We start from the raw sequence: 21,497 nt of genomic DNA, 5'->3' as shown, positions 1-21,497 counted from the left end.
GGTCTCTGTTCCACTTACATTGGATTCGAGGTCACTGGATGCAGGATGACCTGGGGCGCCCGGGTCGGCGTCTCTGGCACCGGCACCACATCTGAGAGTCAAAGATTAGACAGTAAGAAACCAAACTCGGGGTCCACAACCACCCCCAAAAGCCTGATTCCCGGGAGATGCTGGCAGCTGAGAACTTCTCACCAGACCATGAGTCCCTGGGGCTGCCGAATCCCCTCTCTCCCTTCCCTGGCCACTTGAATTTACCTGCCTAGGTGCACGAGTGGTCTAGATGACATCCTGAACAAAGTTCCCCACTGCCACCTGGGGGCTCCCGGAGGCCCTAAGCCTCTGGCCTGAAGCACCCACTGGATCCTCCTCACTCCTGAGTCCCCTTTGGGATGATGAGGCCACTTGGTTTCACGTCTCCCAGTGCCCGATTCAAGCCCCTTTGACCATCCCTCCCCTGCCACGTGGTTCTAGACCCCTCCTCACCCTTGCCCATCCTTGCACTGCAGACCACCCACTCAGGCCTTCCTACTGTGCTCTGGGACCTCGTCAGTGCCTCGTCCCACACCCTTTCCTCCTCCACCTCCATAGCCAGTCGCCAGCCTGTGGTCTGGGGATTCCACCCCATCCTCTTGGGGCTCATTCACCCCGGCAACCTTCGCCTCCATCCCCTCCAGCAGCTGCCACGCCTCAGAGGGCTTGCTCGGGAGGAACTGAGGTCACATGAAACTCACCTGGGAAAATGAACTGCTGCCTGTATTTGTAGTAGTGGGACGCTTGCGAAAGAAAGAAAACATCACAGTGAGCGCTGCCCCGGAGCGGGCCCTTCAGGTAACAAATGGGGCTCCTGCGGCCACCTGTGGTTCTCTGCCCGCCCCTGAGGTTTCCAGACTTCTGCAGACACCCCGAATTCCAAGGGACTGAGAACATGTTTAAAGAAGCCAGAAACATCCCAGCCAACCCTCCCACTGACACTCTCTGAAAACAGAGCAGCCCAACTCAGAGAGCCAACCTGAGCACAATCCCACCTTTGTTAAATGCGTAAGGACACACATATACAGAGAGAAAAGCCTCCAAGGCCATAATCTAACACAGTGATCTTCTCCCTTCTGGCAGAGCGATGACAGTGGCTTCAAAAAAATCTTTTATGACCACAATAAGGTATCACCTCACAACTGTTAGGATGTCTATTATCAAAAAGACAAGAAATAACAAGTGTTGGTAAAGATGTAAAGGAAAGGAAACCCTTGTGCATTGTTGGTGGGAATGTAAATTGGTAGAGCCACGATAGAAAACAGTACGGGGGTTCCTAAAAAAATTAAAATTAGAACTACCATATGATCCAGGGATTCCACTTCTGGGTATATATCTGAAGGAAAAGAAATCACTATCCCAAAAACATGGAAACAACCTAAGTGCCCATCAACAGACAAATGGATAAAGAATATATATATACATATATATATGTACACACACACACACACACACACATACATACATACACACAATTGAAAACTATTCAGCCATAATAAAGAATGAAATCCTGTCATTTGTGACAACATGGATGGACCTAGAGGGTATTATGCTAAGTGAAATAAGTCAGACAGAGAAAGACAAACAGTATGATCTCACTTACATGCAGAATCTATAAAAAAACACACTCATGGAAACAGAGATCAGATCTGTGATTGCCAGAAGTGGGGAATGGGGATAGGAGAATTGGGTGAAGGTGGTCAAAAGGTACAAATGCCTAGTTATAAGACAAATAAGTCCTGGGGATGTGACGTACAGCATGGCGACTGTAATTAACAATACTGTATCATCTATTTGAAAGACGCTAAGAGAGGAGATCTTAAAAGTTCTCATCACAAGGAAAAACAATGGATAACTATGTGAGGTGATGGATGTTGTTTTGCAACAGATACATATATCACATCATTATATCCTTAAACTTATACAATGTTATATGTCAACTGTATCTCAATAAAACTGGAAAAAGTCCTTTATGTGTTTCTTGTGTTTTTCCAATTGGCTGCATTGAGCATTGTATTAGTTTTCTTATTGCTGCTGTAATAACTTACCATAAACTGGATGGCTTAAGACAGTACAACTTTATCCTCTTCGAGTTCTGGAGGTCAGAAGTCTAAAAACAGTTGTAAGTGGCTAAATGAAGGTGTTGGCAGGACTGATTCTTTCTGGAGGCTCCAAAGGAGAATCCACTCCTTGCCTTTTCCAGCTATAGAGCCCGCCTGCATTTCTTGGCTCACAGCCCCGTCACCCCAATCTCTGCTTCCATCCCGACATCGCCTTCTACTGTCTTTGACCTTCTCATCTCGCTCTTATAAGGATCCTCATGATTGCATCTCGAGTCCCCCCAGATAATCCAGGGTAATCTTTCCACCTCAAGATCCTTAATTTAGTAACAGCTGCAAAGGTCTTTTTGCCGTATAAAGTAACATGTTCACAGAACCCAGGATTAGCGCGTGGCCCTCTTTGCGGGACCATTATTCTGCCTACCACAGGCATGAATTAATTTCCATATTTAGGGAAAAATCATATAAAAGAAACTTCCTCAAATTCACTGCTCGTTCTCTTACAATTCATTTTACTTCCAGTCTGTTCGCTGGAGGCCAGTTGTTCTGGACATCCCCAAGGTTTCCAATGTTACCCCTATTCCAGTGGGGTGGGGGGTCTGGACTAGGGGGTACAAGGGGTGTCAGCGGTGGGGGACAGGTCACACAGAGTTTTATATCCTCAAGTAAAGGCAGTGAGCAGGGATGGGATCAGATATGAGTCTGTGTTTGTGAATATACTTCCGGAAACAGTTTTATTCATTCAGCGACAAGCTGGCTCACCAAAAATTAGTACAGTGGTTCCAAGCCTGGAGTCTAGAAGCTGATCCTGTAGGGCTGAATCCTTGTTCTTCCTTGATTGCTTATAAAAGCTTCAGCAACTCTCTCCAAGTCTCAGTTTCTAGATGTGTAAAATGGAGATAATAAAAATCTCTCCTTCATAGGGCTGAGCTCATCATGACATAAGAGTGCATAGGACGTGCAGAATCAGGATGAGTTGCGATGCATAAGCCGATCTCTTTCTAAGCTCTCTTAACTAACAGACAAGGATGCTTTATAATTCATAGACAGTCAGATAGTTTCAAAGAGCTAAGTCATTAGCTGCCCCTGAGGGTGCAGTTGATTTATAAATTCCCCCTGGGATGGACAGCAAGTCCTGGCATCTCAGGATCCCAAGCACCTGGTTTGGTGCCTTGCACCCAGTGGGTGAGCTGCTCACGTTTGTTGAATTACTCAACTCTCTTTTAGCACAGCAATTCCCAAATATCTCAGCTAGTTGGAATTGAAATGGATGCATTTTTGATTCTGGAAAATGAAGTGCCTGGGCTGGGAAGCAACTCATTCAAGGTTACAGAACAAAGCTTTAAAAGAAATCCAACCTCCATGATGTCAGGGACCTTTCTTCCATTAGATAAATGGTTTAGGTTTATGGTCTTAGGTTTTCTCATTGCAGGCAGACATTTTGTTAGTCAACAAGGGGCTAAAATTAAAAGAAGAAAAACTACCTGGGATTGTCAAGAGACTTAGTTGATCTCTTCCCTCCCCAACTGGGACTGAGGATTCAGTGTCTGCAGAAGAGGTTAGCTGGCAGTTAAGTGTTCTTTTAAGGAGGCGGGGCTGGTGATGGAGAGAAGGCACCACTCTGAGATGGGACGGGTGTCAGGCAATGGGACACATGGCAAATGCCTCCACGCTCAGAGCCAACCTCTGCCTGGACCCCTTCAAGTGCCTGATAACAGCTCGTTCCTGATGGCCGAAAGGGAGAGAGTCTTGGCCAGAGGAGGAGGGAAAGGGCGCTGTGAGTCCTGCCTGTTCTTCTTGCTGATAACGGACACCAGCGAGAAGCAGGTCCGAGGGGCAGCAGACGAACCCGAGTGACTTCTGGCTCTCTGGCATCAAAGAGGACCCAGGAACTGGGAGGCTGCAGATGACCAGAGGTCAGAGAGACAAGCAGGCCACTTTGAAGGCTCTTCCACTCTGAAGCCCCCATTCCCTCCCTATGGGCTCCCCAGAGAGCAGCCTGAGTGGTCATCTGAAAGGAAGGATCTAGAAGGAAAGAAGAAAGATCAAAATATCCCCTGCCTAAACCTTGCAACTGCCTCTCATTGTGTCTTAAATAAAATCTAAATTCCTGCCAAGCCCTACAAGGCCCTGCCAGGCCTCAGCCCTGCAGCTCTGAGTCTTGCTTGGTGCCTTGTTTATGGCACTCCAGCCACTGGGACATTTTTTTCCAGCTCTTTCCGGTGGCAGGGGCTTTGCATGTGTTCCCCTCTCTTTGCCTGGAAACTCCCCACCAGCCCTCTCTGGCCAGTCTTCAGAACTCAGCTGCCTCTGACCTTTCAACCTAAACTTGTTCTCTTCTTGAATTTGCTCATAGCACTGTTCTTTCCCTTCACAGCACTTATCACAACTTATAATCCTATTTTCATGTGTATGTTTGCTCGGCTAACACCTGTGCCTCCCGCTAAGCTATAACCTCCATGAGAACAGAGGCTGACAGGCAGAGTGACGCCCTCTCCCCCACCCCCATCCCTAAGATGGCCATATCCCAGCCACTGGAACCCATGAATATGTTACCTTACATGACAAAAGGGACTTGGCAGATGTGATGAAGTTAAGGATCTTGAGATGAGGCGATTATCCTGGATGCTCTGGGTGAACCCTAAACATAATCACAAGGGTCCTTACGAGAGGGAGGCAGGAGGATCCAAGTCAGAGAGAATCACAGGAGATGTGATAACAGAGGCAGAGGCTGGAGTGATGCGAGGCCATGAGCAAAGGAATGCAGGCAGCCTCTAGAAGCTGGGAAAAGGCAAGGAAATGGATTCCTTCCTAGAACCTCCAAAAGAAACCAGCTCTGCAAACTCCTTGATTTTGAGCCCAGTGAAACTGATTTTGGACTTCTGATCTCCATAACCACAAGATAATAAATTTCTGCTGCTTTAATCCTCTAAGCTCGTGGTGATTTGCTACAGCAGCAACGGCAAACTTTTACAGGGCATTTCTGGTTTGTGCCTTGCTCCATACGTGGTGCCTTGTACAGTAGCTGGTGTGTAGTAGATGCTTAATAAGTACCCATTAGGGATATTGGAATGGATGAATGCAGTCTGAGGGCCAGAAGACAGTTTAAAGGAAAAAAAAAAACAAAAACCTGCAGCTCTGGGCGGTGCATGAGCCTCAAGTCACTCGTTCACTCACTCATTCAGCAAACTTCTAATCAGTGCCTTCAGCAGTGGGCACTGTGATGGGCTTTGGGCGCAGAGGGGTGGATGAAGCAGACTAGTTTCCTAGTCTCATGGAGCTGACATTCTGAGGGAGGAGACAGACACTAAACACGGCACTAGGTTACGCCCCAGAAAGAAGACATTTGAACACTCCAGTCTCTAAAACCCACACAATAGTCCCTTACAACCCCTTCATGTACCTTCCCACATCAAATGTCACACAAGCTTGCAAGTTAGACCCATTTTACAGATGAGAAACTGAGATCTAAACAGGGCCAGTGCCATACTCAAGGCCACAGAGGTGGGAAGGGGCAAATCTGGGATCCAAATGTAGCCATCTTGACTCCATCCTACACTGTGCCATGTCCAACATGGCACCAGGCTTCTTAAGGGAGTGGCGGAAAACAAGGAGGTCCAGCCGACCAGCAGAGCACAATCTCAAATCCCACCAAGCCCGTGGGTGTCCTTCACGTGCCCTGAGGTTAGCAAATGAGCCAAATGACCATTAACCGTACAGCCTGTTTTAGAGAAAGAATATTCTAGATCAATCAATGCCAGGGACATTTTTATGCCTAGGCGTTAGCTTGAATAATCTTCAGAAAACTCAACATCTGGCAGGAAACCAGAGCCAAAGCTCCTTTTCCCATCAACAGAGGCTCACAGTCTAGAGTATAACAGGTGACCAGGGCCTTGTATGAACAGAACAGATGCCTGTCACCCTGGGGGAATTTTGCGAAAACCGCCTAAGACAGAGGGAAGGTCTGGCTGCCCTTCTGGAAAGTTCTAGTTTGTTTTCCCTGTCGACAATGCATTTTATTGTTATTATTCAGTTATAAAACTGGTGCATATTCCTTGCTCTTATATACGTTACAGAAGTGCATAAAAGAAAATTCCTTTTCTTAGAACACCTGCCATGAAGTCTTGCAGACATGTGTGTGCATAGACAAACATATATATACACACACATTTAAACGTATATATACAAATATATAAAACCATTTTACAATAAATAGGATGTTATTATACCAGTTGCTTTGCACATCACTTATTTTCCACTTAAAAGATATTGTGGCTATCTTTCCATGTCAGGATATTTACAAAGAGCTACTCCATTCTTTTTAAGGGTGGCTGAGTATTTGGTTATACAGATATATTGGTTATACAGATATATTAGCGTATTTGGTTGAGTATTTGGTTATACAGATATATTAGCGTATTTGGTTGAGTATTTGGTTATACAGATATATTAGCGTATTCAAACACTCCCCTCTTGATGGGCATTTGGGTTGGGTCCAAATTTTTTACTGTTGCCATGAAATCCTTACATACAGATCCCTGTGCCCTTTGCAAACACTTCTGTATATAAATTCTTTCAAGTGATTTTGCTGGTCCAAGGAATGTACATTTGAAACTTTGACAGGCAATGCCAAATTACCTACATTGTAATTGGAATGTACATTTGAAACTTTGACAGACAATGCCAAATTACCTACCCCCAAAGTTTAATTTGATTCTTATTCCCAATACCATGGTATATGGGGATTTCATCTTTATTTCCACAATTCTAGTTAGGCCCGGATTACTTAGCAGTGGTAGCCACGGTAATTTGCTATTCCTGTGTTTATCTAATAGTAATGAAAATAGCTCACCTTTGTTGAGCTCTTTGACAAGACAGGTGCTCCGCTAAGCTCTGTACACGTATGGTAACGTTTAGCCCTTCGAGGATTCTACAGAGTAGGTACTATTATTATCCCCGTTGTACAGATGAGGGAACAGAGGCACAGAGAGGCAAGCAGTTTGTTCAACATCACGCAGTTATTAAGTGACGGAGCTGGGATTTGAACCCAAGCAGCCCGGCTCCAGAACCCACACTCTTAACTGCTGTTCTAAAGTGCCTTCCCCCAAAGGACCCCTTAGCCCACTCCCCAAAGAGGGTCAGGACACTGTTGGGACCTGCCAAGGAGTAGATGCAGACCCACTGGCAGGCGAGCCCTGCAACTTGGCCAAGACCCCTCCCTGGGGCTCTGACGGAAGGGACAAAGGAACTGATGGAACAGTGACTGCCCCTGTCGAGTCAGGTCTCTTGTTTAAAGATGCCGGCAGAGTCTTTTGGAGATGAAAAGAGCTGTGGTGCTTTGATGCGTGGTTCTCCCTTAAGAGGTTCTTTCCCGCCCCCCCTCCCCACCCATAAACAAGTAGCAAACAGTTACAGGGAAAACAGCCCTAAGTGTGTGTCTTGGGTGGCGGGTGGTACAGCTCTAGGAAAGGACCCAGCCCCTCCCTCCAGAAATTGGGGGGTCATGGGGTGTCAAAGGGCCTTTTTTCCATTCCCCTCCTTCCAGAGAAGTGGAAATGGCTCGGGGTGCTGGTGGGAACCCTCAGTCTACGGAAATGCTGGGCAATTGTTGCCTTGTTGACTCAGGGGCACTTACTGAAATGATTCCGGCTGCTGACTCCCGTTATGGTCCTTGCTGGCTGCCAGGTGAGTGGCCCTCACACCACAGGTATGAGGTTGCCTCGGGCTTGGACTTAACCAAAAAATTTCCACGATGCAAGTCTTTAAAACACACTCTATCCCTTTGGACACAGTCCAGATCGAAGCAGTGTGGGCAGGTGACGTGATCAGCTTGTCCTCAATGGGTGGTTGTATCTGGGTGTTGCCCAGATGTGGGGTTGGGTCTTCGTTCTTTTCCCAGATATTCTCGCACGGCTGGTTAGGCTTGCAGGTGTGACGTGTGGCTGCGGACCTGGGATTTCTTTTCCCCCTGCGTGAAGCTCACTGGCTCAGGAGGAAACCAGCCCCTAGATCAGCACTGTCCAGTGGAACTTTCTGCAGTGGTGGGAAATGGTCTATACCTGTGCTGTCCAGCATTGCAGCCACTAGCCACATGTGGCTCACAAGCACCTGAAATGTGGCTAGTGTGACTGAGGAATTAAAATTTTAATTATATTTAATTTTAATTAGTTTAAATTTACACAGCCATGCGTGACTAGTGGGTACCATGTTGAACAACACAGACCTAGACTTTGGTCCCAACCGGCCAAGCCAGACCTCATCCCACCTGCCTCTGTCTTGAAGTCAGCTATGATGCTGCCAATATGGCTGAGCTGGAAATGTCCTCGGGGCCCTAGAACGGCAAGTGGGCTGGGCCGGGCCCCGGAAGGGGTAGGAAGACTCTTAGGTCTGGCCTGCCTAAGAGCAGAGAGAGAGCCCTTTCTTAAGTTCAAGAAGCCAAAGCAGCACATGATGGCCTCTCTACCATCTCACAGCCCAGCACATAGTCTCAGGTCAGCAGCCGAGAGCCCTGGAGTTTGCGAGCTACAAGACCCTTTGGGGTCCTCTCGTCCACCTATATCCTTTCAGAGATGAGAAAACTGAAGTCAGAGGTCACAGGGCAGGGACGTGAGAGAGCTGGATGCTGAATATCGGACGCCAGCCTGCTCATTCAGAGGCCTGTCCTGATGTCTGGGGTAGGACTCAGAATGCAGCCCTGTTGCCAGTTTCAACTGCTTTAGCTCATAAGACAACGGCCAGCTCCAGAGCCAATGGCTCCCCCTGGGACTCAGACTTAGGTGGAGACCCTGGGTTGCTGCTTCCCAAAAGACTGAGTCTCTAAGAGTCCCTTTACCTCTCTGAGCCTCTGTTTCCTCATCTGTAAAATGGAGCTGCTCGTACTTGCGTTATGGCTACTCTAAAGATCAAATAAGGTAATATGTAGCACCTGCCCTGCATATGGTAAGACTCAATCCACATGCTTCCAACCCATTGCCTTTACGCATGGACTGGTCCGGAAATGGCTCTGGCACGAACCCAGAGCTCCCCCCTGTAGCTTCCCAAGCATGGAGGTACCTGGCAGGTTGAGGTTCTTCTGCTGCCTTGTGCACTGCGGAGAAGGGTGTAGGGGAGAAGGCGGCGTGGCACTGGGAGGGAGCGGGGGTGCTGGCGAGGAGGGCGTGGAGGACGTTGTGGACGAGGGGTTGCTGCTAGAGTCTGGCTGGTAAGGAACAGGGATGTGGTCCTGCAGGAAGAAAACAGGGCAGGGGGCAGGGGCCGACAGAGAGGCGGAGACACAGCAGTGAGGGCGGGTTGCCCAGGAAGAGACCCCACCCTAACATCCACAGGACCTCTTCCGTCTTCCTCAACCTCCAGATCCTTCCAAAGTCCCCCCACCTGCCTCATCATCCCCACCAGGCTGCATCCAGCTGCGGATGGAACAGCTTCTGGGGTCAAATTCCTGTCCACTGCTTGGAGCCCGGACTGACAGGTTGCCACATAATGAAAGCCATGTAGGCGACAGTCACGCTCCCTGGGCCTCTTTGATTTTGGAAAGTCCCACGCAGAGGTGCCCAGAGTGCTCTTCCCATCCTAACGCCTCTCCTCCTGAGTGTTTATTAAAGAATCAACAGCCTGACAGTTCAAGAGACAGTGTGAGAGCAAGCCTGCAGCATCTTCCCTCGCATCTCAGTTGGAACCAGCAATGCCTCTTCCGGCCCTTGAAACTGCTCTAAAGTCAAGAGGAAGATAGAATCCACGTGTGCATCCTCAGAATGACGCTGGTCAGGGATTTTGAAATGAGATCATCCTGGATTTGGGCGTGGGGGGCATTAAATCCAATGTCAAGTGTCCTTATAAGAAACAGAAAAGGAAAGACACGCAGAGGAAAAGGCGATTTGAAGACAGGGGTAGACAGGGGACTGATGCTTCTAGAAGCCAAGAAATGCCAAGGATTGCCGGAGCCACTGAAGGTAAGGCGAGAGGCACGGAATGGATTTCCCTCAGAGTCTCCAGAAAGAACCAACCCTGCTGACACCTCGATCTCAGACTTCTGCACTCCAGACTGTGAGAGAATAAATGTCTTTTGTCTTAGCTACCCAGTTTGTGGTAATTTGTCTTAGCTACCCAGCATCCCCAGGAAACCGATACAAGCAGAATCCAGAGTGAGGCAAACGCAGATTCAAAATCCCATGGCCACCTCTTCCCCTTGCATCCTGAACAAAATGATTAACCTCGCCATTCCTCAGTTTTGCCCACTGTAAAATGGGAATAACACTAGCAAACCTCAGCATCCCAAAAAAGGGGTTCCTGCCTCTCAAAGCCAGCAGAGCTAAGAGTTCTCAGGGGAACCTTAATCTGTTCACTCACAGGACATGGATCATTTGGTCCCTGCACTACTCAGAGGTCCACCGTTCAGCTTGGCTCCAGGTGCCCAAGGATGGTTTTGTGGGATCTGGTTATTTGTCAACAGGTGTGTTCACCTGCCAAACTGCAGAGCTGGTGTAGCAAACACCAACCAGCATATGAGGGTGGGGGGTAAGGGGTGGGGAACGGACATTCCCCATCTGGATGCCCGGTGGCATCCCGTGCTCAACCGGTGCTGTGCACGTCCCCCTCCCAGAGTCCATCCCACTCTCACGCGGTCACACTGCCTCCACGTCAGGGGCTTCCCCTCTGTGAGCTTCAGTCTCCCCCTGTCCTTCATGTGGACGAAGAACACCCACTGTGTGTGGATCTGTTGCGAAGTTTAAATAAGGTTATGTCTGTACCTACACCCTGAGCACTGCGCTGAGGCACTTTGTTACCAGCAAACGGTAGCAATTATATTGATGACGGCGTTTACTTTTGCAATTAAGCTTTTTATTTGAGATAACTGCAGATTTGCATGTAGTTGCAGGAAATAATAGAGGGATCCCATGCATTCTTACTCAGTTTTTTCCAATGATAACATCTTGCAAAACTACGGTACAATATCATGACCCAGACACTGAACTGATACAGTCAAGATACAGAACATTTCCACCCCCAGAAGGGGCCCTCATGTTGCCCTTTTCTAACCACACCCACTTCCCTCTCTCTCCTCACCACCCCTCCCTCCCATCTTTTATCCCTGGCACCACTACCCTATTCTCCATTGGTATAATTCTGTCATTTCAAGAATGTTCTATAAATCGAATCATATAGTATGTAACCTTGTTGGATTGGCTTTTTTCACTCAGAATAGTTCTCTGGCGAGTTATCCAAGTTTTGCATGCATCGATGGATTGTTCCTTTTCATTGCTGAGTGGTATTTCATGGTATGGATGTACCACAGTTTATTTGATCAACCATCCATTGAAGGACAGCTAGGTTGTTACCCTCTGTGGCTCCTGTGGATCAAACTCCTACAGACATTCCTTGGACAAAGTACTCCTATTCCAGGCAAGGTCATGCTCAAGTTCATTCCAGCCACCTTCCACGCAAGACCACCTTGGAGGTAATGCTGATCTGATTTTAGTAGAAAGGCATCAGGAAGCCAGCCTTCTCATTCTATCCTAATTTATCTAATGGTAATTAAATTTCAATGGCAATGGACATGTTAGTATAAGGAATAATATGGCAGTGACATGTGGGCTAAGATTTACGTGGTTGGGCTGTGAAGGCCCCATACAGCCCAATGGGGCACAGGAGGTTTTTAAAGGAAGTTAGGGACTGATCGTGTCAGTAGAGGGACAAGGGGAGATGAAAGTCAGGCATCTATCCATCCTATCAAGACTCTTCTTTGAACTTCTACTCACAGATTGGCAAATTTCAAGAAGTTTCCACAGATGCTCTGCCAAAAAGTCATTATATCAGTTAAAAAAAGTATAAAGGTTTGTACTAAAAACAGCATCCCATTAGGAGGAACTGGCATATAGACTGTGATCCAATGACACAGCACGTTTAAATGAAAACGTTGGTCCGTGATGTACACATTCAGGCTTGACCTGGGCTTACATCACTTCCTCTTCTCTCATCCCTACAATGACTGCCTCAGTTGCATCAAATGGTAGGTCCACAGTTCCCAACACAAGCCAGGCTATTTCACACCTCCGAGGCTTGGGACATGTTGTTATTTCTGCTTGGAATATCTGCCCCCCCTTGTCCCAGTCTGCCTGGAAGATGCCTATTCTTTCTCCAAAGCCCAGCTCAGACTGCCCCTCCTCTGAGAAGTTCCCCTGACCTCTCACTCCACCAGGTCAGCACATTGCTTGCTCCTGGTTCCAGCCCTCCTGGTACTAGCCCTGCCTGGTACTAGCTCACTCCTGGTACTAGCCCTGCCTGGTACTAGCTCGCTCCTGGTACTAGCCCTGCCTGGTACTAGCTCACTCCTGGTACTAGCCCTTCCTGGTACTAGCTCACTCCTGGTACTAGCCCTTCCTGGTACTAGCTCGCTCCTGGTACTGGCCCTGCCTGGTACTGGCTCGCTCCTGGTACTGGCCCTGCCTGGTACTGGCTCGCTCCTGGTACTAGCGCTGCCTGGTACTGGCTCGCTCCTGGTACTAGCCCTGCCTGGTACTGGCTCGCTCCTGGTACTGGCCCTGCCTGGTACTGGCTCGCTCCTGGTACTGGCCCTGCCTGGTACTAGCTCGCTCCTGGTACTGGCCCTGCCTGGTACTAGCTCTCTCCTGGTACTAGCCCTTCCTGGTACTAGCTCACTCCTGTTACTAGCCCTTCCTGGTACTAGCTCGCTCCTGGTACTAGCCCTGCCTGGTACTAGCTCACTCCTGGTACTAGCCCTTCCTGGTACTAGCTCGCTCCTGGTACTGGCCCTGCCTGGTACTGGCTCACTCCTGGTACTGGCCCTGCCTGGTACTGGCTCGCTCCTGGTACTAGCCCTGCCTGGTACTGGCTCGCTCCTGGTACTAGCCCTGCCTGGTACTAGCTCGCTCCTGGTACTAGCTCGCTCCTGGTACTAGCGCTGCCTGGTACTGGCTCGCTCCTGGTACTAGCCCTGCCTGGTACTAGCTCGCTCCTGGTACTAGCGCTGCCTGGTACTAGCTCACTCCTGGTACTAGCCCTGCCTGGTACTGGCTCGCTCCTGGTACTAGCCCTGCCTGGTACTGGCTCGCTCCTGGTACTGGCCCTGCCTGGTACTAGCTCACTCCTGGTACTGGCCCTTCCTGGTACTAGCTCACTCCTGGTACTGGCCCTGCCTGGTACTAGCCCTGCCTGGTACTAGCTCACTCCTGGTACTAGCCCTGCCTGGTACTAGCTCACTCCTGGTACTGGCCCTGCCTGGTACTAGTTCACTCCTGGTACTAGCTCACTCCTGGTACTGGCTCGCTCCTGGTACTGGCTTGCTCCTGGTACTAGCCCTGCCTGGTACTAGCTCACTCCTGGTACTGGCCCTGCCTGGTACTAGCTCGCTCCTGGTACTGGCCCTGCCTGGTACTGGCTCCCTCCTGGTACTGGCCTTGCCTGGTACTAGCTCACTCCTGGTACTGGCCCTGCCTGGTACTAGCTCGCTCCTGGTACTAGCACTGCCTGGTACTAGCTCACTCCTGGTACTAGCCCTGCCTGGTACTGGCTCGCTCCTGGTACTAGCGCTGCCTGGTACTGGCTCGCTCCTGGTACTAGCCCTGCCTGGTACTAGCTCACTCCTGGTACTGGCCCTTCCTGGTACTAGCTCACTCCTGGTACTGGCCCTGCCTGGTACTAGCCCTGCCTGGTACTAGCTCACTCCTGGTACTAGCCCTGCCTGGTACTAGCTCACTCCTGGTACTGGCCCTGCCTGGTACTAGTTCACTCCTGGTACTAGCTCACTCCTGGTACTGGCTCGCTCCTGGTACTGGCTTGCTCCTGGTACTAGCCCTGCCTGGTACTAGCTCACTCCTGGTACTGGCCCTGCCTGGTACTAGCTCGCTCCTGGTACTGGCCCTGCCTGGTACTGGCTCCCTCCTGGTACTGGCCTTGCCTGGTACTAGCTCACTCCTGGTACTGGCCCTGCCTGGTACTAGCTCGCTCCTGGTACTAGCACTGCCTGGTACTAGCTCACTCCTGGTACTAGCCCTGCCTGGTACTGGCTCGCTCCTGGTACTAGCGTTGCCTGGTACTGGCTCGCTCCTGGTACTAGCCCTGCCTGGTACTAGCTCGCTCCTGGTACTAGCGCTGCCTGGTACTAGCTCGCTCCTGGTACTAGCCCTGCCTGGTACTGGCTCGCTCCTGGTACTAGCCCTGCCTGGTACTGGCTCGCTCCTGGTACTAGCCCTTCCTGGTACTAGCTCGCTCCTGGTACTAGCGTTGCCTGGTACTGGCTCGCTCCTGGTACTAGCCCTGCTTGGTACTGGCTCGCTCCTGGTACTAGCCCTGCCTGGTACTGGCTCGCTCCTGGTACTAGCGCTGCCTGGTACTAGCTCGCTCCTGGTACTAGCCCTGCCTGGTACTGGCTTGCTCCTGGTACTAGCCCTGCCTGGTACTGGCTCGCTCCTGGTACTGGCCCTGCCTGGTACTAGCTCACTCCTGGTACTAGCACTGCCTGGTACTAGCTCGCTCCTGGTACTAGCCCTGCCTGGTACTGGCTCGCTCCTGGTACTAGCGCTGCCTGGTACTGGCTCGCTCCTGGTACTAGCTCGCTCCTGGTACTGGCTCGCTCCTGGTACTAGCCCTGCCTGGTACTAGCTCGCTCCTGGTACTAGCTCGCTCCTGGTACTAGCTCGCTCCTGGTACTAGCGCTGCCTGGTACTGGCTCGCTCCTGGTACTAGCCCTGCCTGGTACTAGCTCGCTCCTGGTACTAGCGCTGCCTGGTACTAGCTCACTCCTGGTACTAGCCCTGCCTGGTACTGGCTCGCTCCTGGTACTAGCCCTGCCTGGTACTGGCTCACTCCTGGTACTGGCCCTGCCTGGTACTAGCTCACTCCTGGTACTGGCCCTTCCTGGTACTAGCTCACTCCTGGTACTGGCCCTGCCTGGTACTAGCCCTGCCTGGTACTAGCTCACTCCTGGTACTGGCCCTGCCTGGTACTGGCTCGCTCCTGGTACTAGCGCTGCCTGGTACTAGCTCGCTCCTGGTACTGGCCCTGCCTGGTACTAGCTCACTCCTGGTACTAGCCCTGCCTGGTACTAGCGCACTCCTGGTATTGGCCCTGCCTGGTACTAGCTCACTCCTGGTACTAGCTCCCTCCTGGTACTGGCCCTGCCTGGTACTAGCTCACTCCTGGTACTAGCTCACTCCTGGTACTGGCCCTGCCTGGTACTAGCTCACTCCTGGTACTGGCCCTGCCTGGTACTGCTCGCTCCTGGTACTGGCTTGCTCCTGGTACTAGCCCTGCCTGGTACTGGCTCGCTCCTGGTACTGGCCCTGCCTGGTACTAGCTCGCTCCTGGTACTAGCCCTGCCTGGTACTAGCTTGCTCCTGGTACTAGCCCTGCCTGGTACTGGCCTCAGCTTCCATTGATGCTTCAACACCGTCACTTCTCAGCTTACTTATCTGTCTCGTCCTCGAGGCTAGAAGCTCCCTATTCTCAGCACTTAGCAACATGCCAGGCACAGTGTGGTCCCTTGAAAAATGTGTGATAGAGGAAGGAAAAAAGGAAGAAATGAAGAGAGGGAGGGATAAGGAGAAGGAGAGAGGGAAGGAGGAAAAGGTTTATCTCCTCGTACGAGACAGTGTCTTATTCATCTTGGAATCTGCAGAACTTAGCACAGAAACAAAAACATAGGAGGTGGCTAATAAATGTTATATGAATCAATGAATGGAAAGGAAGGAGGGATGGAAGGAGAGATGAAGGGAGGGAGGGAAGGAGGAGCCTCTCTTATGAAAGAAATAGTTATGGCAGGAATTCAGTCTTTCTCATCTCTGAGGCTCAGGGCTGATGTGAATCAACAGAATCAGCGAAAGAGAAAGCTGCATATGGTGCCCACGTTCCCCAGCAGAACTGCTAAACAGGATGGGAAATTCCTTCCTCAGGCCAGACCCAGATCTGTGTCCCAACGGCAGCAGCAGCTGGAGGTTGTCTTCCAGCAGAGGGAAACTCAAATGCTACCAGATCATGAAGGGAAGGGCTAGTGGCATAATTCCTCTTTCTGAGTGCAGTTAAGATGTGGAAACATCCTTCAGAGACCATCCAGGCCCACCCCTTTGTGCTATAGATGGGGACGCTGAGACTCAGAGATGGGATGTGACTTGCTGGAGTCATACAGAGAGTTAGTGGCCCAGGTCCCCATCTCCAGCCCAGAAGCAGAAACAGAAGGTTGAACCAAGTAATAAGAAACTCCCATCTGACTCTGGGAATCAAACAGCAGCATGTTCACCTCCCAGGTTCCCCCTTCACCCAGCTGCGCACTGATTTGAACATGCCAATGATAGTAACTCTCTCTCCCGTGGACTTTTCCGAAGGAAACTGTCCCCACCCTCCGACCCAACAGACTCTCCTAAACAGCCATACTTGTCTTGTGACTGCCGTAGCCCACTCCCAACTCAAGACCATAGGTCAGGGCATCATGACAGCTGGTCAGTGACCTATGATATGGAATAAAAAGAGCGGGGCCAAGAGGAAGAACAGTGGAAAGCAGAGCAAAGGTGGTGAGGAGATGAAGATCCAGGGAACAGAAGAGCCACGACAGGCCAGAAAACAAACTGGCTGAGCTTACAAGGAGTAGGAACTCTATGGCCACAGAAGCAACGATGGAGAGAAAAGATGAGATTAGAGGATGAGGTGACCGGTCAACAGTAACAGACCAGAGGGGACCCACAAATAGTAGCCGAGCCACCGTCATGATGGAGGACCGGGACAGGGATCCAGGGTCTTGCTGAGGGTCCAAGCAGCTGGTCTGAGCACAAGTCTGTCCTCCACGTCCAGTTCATGAGACCTATAGCTCCTCAACTGTGATTCCCCTTTCTCGTATTGCCCCGTGTCCCTCCTTCCAACAGACAACTCTTTGTGCTGAGCTAGCCAAGCTGAGCCTGTCCCTTGCAGCCAACTGTAAAGGACAGCCAGCAAGCAGCCACTTCAGAAAGCTTCCCTGCAGTAGGCAGATCTTCGGCTTCGGACACCACTGCAGATGGGACTTTTGAGGGCCTTGATGTGGAAGCACAAACATTGGAGACTGGTCCCCTCAGAAGACGGCAGATGCCGCTAAGGCTTCTCCTCCATCTCCTCCCCCTCCTCCATCTCCTCCCCCTCCTCCATCCTCCCCATCCTCCTCCTGCATCCCCTTTCCCCCTCCTCATTGTCTGTCTTCTTCATCACCAAGCTCTTCCATGCCCTGAGGATCCAGTGTTGGGACTAACTCCTGACGTATAACACACTGCATCAACTCCTCTCCACAACTCCCATAACATCTACTATTATAATGCCCACTTGACAGAGGGGAAAGCAAAGGCAGAAGGATCTTGCTCTGGTCACAGAGCATATGAAGAAACTTGAGTTTCAAGCCCAGACCTTCTGACTCCAAAATGCACACTCAGATCATTCTGCTGGGTGAACAAGCTGGGCTCTCATGAACCTGGACTGACAGAGCTAGACAAGAGAAGAGACAGAGAGCAATGAAAAGGAAATCTTCAGATCAAATTGGCTCAGAAATCTATTGCACTAACCACATCATCGCCTGACAAAAAGAATCTGCGTGAAGCCCGTGAGAAGAGAAAGAGGGGAAAAAATAACCCAGCTCTCAGATAGCTCCTGTCTACCTTCATGTCAAAGCCACTTTCTAAATAGAGGTTAATTTATTTCTCTTATCAAATTCTCCTGCTGGCAGACAAGCAGAACAATGTCACAGTCACCGATCTGTCTGACCCATGTTTCCGTCCCGTCTGACACCAAGAGGCTCGTTGCGTCTGTAAAGCCGGAGAGAAAGGTCTCGAGACGGCTCTGAGCCACTCACCCCTCAGGAGGTCACAAAGACAGGATGGTTATAGGTGTGCCCGGTTACTTCCCAGGAGCCTCACCATTCAAGACCCTTAAGCACCCCAACCCCAGCGGTGGGGAGACCTACATCTTTTACAAATAACAAAGGAAAAGCAGACCCAGCCGGACATTATGATTGGAAGCCCAAGATTTAAGCTGATAAAAATAACTAGAATTTCCTGTACGCTTACCATGTACCAGGAACCTCTCTTAAGTGCTTTATGTTGATTGTTTCATTTCATCCCCACAATAACTCTCTGGGGTTGGTGCTCTTTTTGCTTACCAGGGGACATTTTCAAACACAGTCACAAATTCCTCGGATTCTTCCCATTGACAAGTGAGATCACGCCTCCTCCCCTTAAATCTGAGTAGGCTTGTGACTGCGTCCATCGGTAGAGTACAGCAGAACTGACACTGCCAGCCCTTGGCTAGTGACAAGCCAAGACAATGCATGGGCTTTTATATTGCTAGGTTATAAAAAGCCTTTGCAGCTTCCACCTTGTTTGCTAAGACAGTTGCTGTTCGAGCCCTGAGGTGCCATGTAAGAAGCCTGACTATCCTGAAGCAGCCATATTGTGAGGAAGCCCAAGCCACAAGGCAAGACCACATGTAGTTGCTCCCGCTGAGTCTCTGTTGAGCTCAGCCTTTGACTCATCCCAGCACCAGAAACGTGAGTGAAGGAGCCTCTAGATCAGGGGCTGGCAAACTTTTTCTTGAAACGGTTAAACCATCCTGTGGTTTAGGCTCTGTGAGCCAAGTGGTCTTTGTTGTAACTACTCAATTCTGCCCTTGAAGCATGAAAGCAGCCATAGAAAATATGGGTGTGGCTTGTTCCAATATAATTTAATTCACAAAAACAGGCAGTGGGCTAGATTTGGCCTGTAAACCATAGTTTGCCAATCCCTGTTCTGGATGATTCCAGCCCCCAGCTGCGTGAGCTTTTCGCAGCTGGACATCATGAAGCAGAGACAAACCATCCCCACTGTACCCCTTTCCCAATCCCCGACCCACAGACTCCATGAGCATAATTAAAGAGCTCTTGGTGTCCATCACGAAGTTTGAGGTCGTTTGTTCATACAGCAGTGGATAACTGGAACACGCCCATTTTACACACAGGAAAGCTGAGGCTCAGAGAGGTTCAGTTACTTGCCCGGAGTCTCAGAGTGAGTAAGTGCAGACCCCAAGACTGGCCGCCAGGTCTGCCTGACTTCAGAGGCCAAGCTGCATCATCAAGTCCTAAGACAATGCCACAAGGAGACAGACGGTGAATGACTGAGATCCAGTAGTAAAAACGGTGGGTGACAGCATGAGAGAGAAAGAACATATGGGCTTTGCTGCGGAGGCCTGGAAAGGCAGGTCGGAGATGGAGGAAGGGACCAAATTGTGCATGGCCTTGCAGGCTGCAGTGAGGAGTTTGATTTGTTTCCTCCACACAACAGAAAGCCACGGGGTGGTTTTTAAGCAGAGGGTAGTGTGATTCAAATTACATTCATTAAGAATCACTCTGTCACGGGGAGGGGGAAGGGGAGGCTGGGATGAAGTGAGAGTAGCATTGACATATATACACTACCAAATGTAAAATAGATAGCTAGTGGGAAGCAGCCGCATAGCACAGGGAGATCAGCTCGGTGCTTCGTGACCACCTAGAGGGGTGGGATAGGGAGGGTGGGAGGGAGACGCAAGAGGGAGGGATATGGGGATATATGTATATGTATAGTTGATTCACTTTGTTATACAGCAGAAACTAACACACCATTGTAAAGCAATTATGCTCCAATAAAGATGTTAAAAAAAAAATGTAAGAAAAAAAAAAGAATCATTCTGGCTGCTGTGTGGAGAGTGGATCGGGGAGGGGGAAAGGCCCTCTCCAGCCTTATGCAGAGAAGGGAGAGTATGCCTTGCCGGCGAGAGGTCACACGGCCACCATGACGCTCATCTAGGTCCTGAACACAGGCTGGTGACTTCCCACACGCTTGGATTGACCCGCATTTTATCCACCTTCCATACAATTCATGGAGGCACCGCGGGGCTTGAGAAATCGCCTGCTGGCATATGTTACCTTCGCTTCTTCCGTGAGGTTGGAAGTGTCCCTGGGATCGCTTTGGTGCCATCCAACCAACAGACCAAACAAAGGACAGGGAAATCACACTGGAAATTTCCAGGCCACGTTGGAAAGAAAGAGGCACAGAGAAGCCCGCTGCTGACCACCATCTGAGGACCAGCCAGAAGCCAACCAGGCTAGCTAGGGCTCAGAGCCTGTGGTCCCCACACAGATCCATCTACCCAGTCTCCAGCAGGAGCTCAGAAACAGACTCTTGTCCCTTGGTGGTTGGATTCAACAGATGTGTGAGAAAGCACACAACCATCTGCAAAGCTCATCCTGGCAGAGGATGCGACATCTCACAGAGGAAAGAGGGCGGAGTCTGCGCCACTAAGGACCCCCTCTCAGGCTCTCCTCCATCCCTACTGTGCCCCCGTCAACACGCTCATTCATTCTCATTGCCAGGTGCCCTCTCTCTAAATTAGGTAGATTTCTGGCACACTCACTCTGCACCGATGGCTGGATGCCCCCCAGACTTTTCTAGACACAAACCACACAGAATGAGGAGAGCCTAGGTGGGCTGGGAAGTAGGGGCAATGCTCCCAGATCAATCTGCCGAGTCCTGTTCAAGAACCTTCCTCCCTCCCGCCCCTTGTCTGGCAGCGGCAGCCCCAGCACGCCCCTTCCCAACAGAACTCCAGTCTCACCTTGTTGATTTTGTTGGTTTTAGGGAGCGTCTGGCTGATGTGCAGGTCCGAATACCGGGGTGGCTTTCGTAGAGGGTTGTTGATGTCACACGGAACGGACTCTGTCCGGACTAACCTTGCTGGATCCGTAGGGGTAAAAACAGCGATTTGGGAATTTAAGTACCACTTTTGCTCTGTACTGTCACGTCAGGAGAGCAGAGCTCTGACCCCACTTCAAAGGCCCACCCCCCAGACTGGAAGGAAATTCCCTAAAAATGATAGTCATTGTGTTGTGTCACGATACTGGGACACTTTTCCCACTATCTGTGTTCTCTGTGGTTTCTAAAATGTTTGTGTTGTCGATATATGGCTTTTGACGATTAAAAATTATTACAATGAAACTGAAGCTATTGGAGCTTTTTTCTCCAATACCATAATTGTTTCACATTGGCGTTCATTTCAGAATTGAACCTCCTTTGAAAGACAAGAGGCTCCTGATTTCTCAGGGGCTGTCATCAGTCGACAAGCTCATTGTGGCCACCTGTCTCTCCCGCATCTAAGCTTGTGTGTTAGGATCATCTTGGGTCACCTGTGGGATTTCTCAGGCCCGAGCAGCCTGTAGCATGTCAAAACACATTTGTGCTAAACAAGGTCACCATGGATCCCTGAAGGAAAGTCTCCGCTTCCCAGCTTCCCCTTTGCATCACCCCTAAAGGCACAAAGCTGGGCACACAGGCGATGCTAAATAAATGTGTCCTGATCCAAACCACATCACCCGAGCCCCTCTCCCTGTTACCCCTCTGTTACTTACTATTTACAGGGACCACCGGGAGG

The 21,497-nt window shown here is 50.2% G+C and overlaps 1 protein-coding gene across 8 annotated transcripts in view; it reads right to left on the bottom strand.

The window, feature by feature from the left end:
* KSR2 (kinase suppressor of ras 2) overlaps positions 1-21,497 on the bottom strand; it is a 430,186-nt gene that overhangs the window by 63,090 nt on the left and 345,599 nt on the right. For all 8 annotated transcript variants that reach the window (XM_059893620.1, XM_059893622.1, XM_059893618.1 and 5 more), the window contains 4 exons: positions 20,685-20,803; positions 9,144-9,312; positions 732-773; positions 19-91 (listed from right to left, as the gene is read on the bottom strand). In XM_059893620.1, coding sequence (XP_059749603.1) covers positions 19-91; positions 732-773; positions 9,144-9,312; positions 20,685-20,803 — 403 coding nt within the window. The remainder of the gene's footprint in view (positions 1-18; positions 92-731; positions 774-9,143; positions 9,313-20,684; positions 20,804-21,497) is intronic.

Source organism: Balaenoptera ricei, chromosome 14 (assembly GCF_028023285.1).
Source record: "Balaenoptera ricei isolate mBalRic1 chromosome 14, mBalRic1.hap2, whole genome shotgun sequence".
In the NCBI taxonomy this organism is placed as follows: domain Eukaryota; kingdom Metazoa; phylum Chordata; class Mammalia; order Artiodactyla; family Balaenopteridae; genus Balaenoptera; species Balaenoptera ricei.
This window is presented reverse-complemented; position numbering and strand designations above follow the sequence as displayed.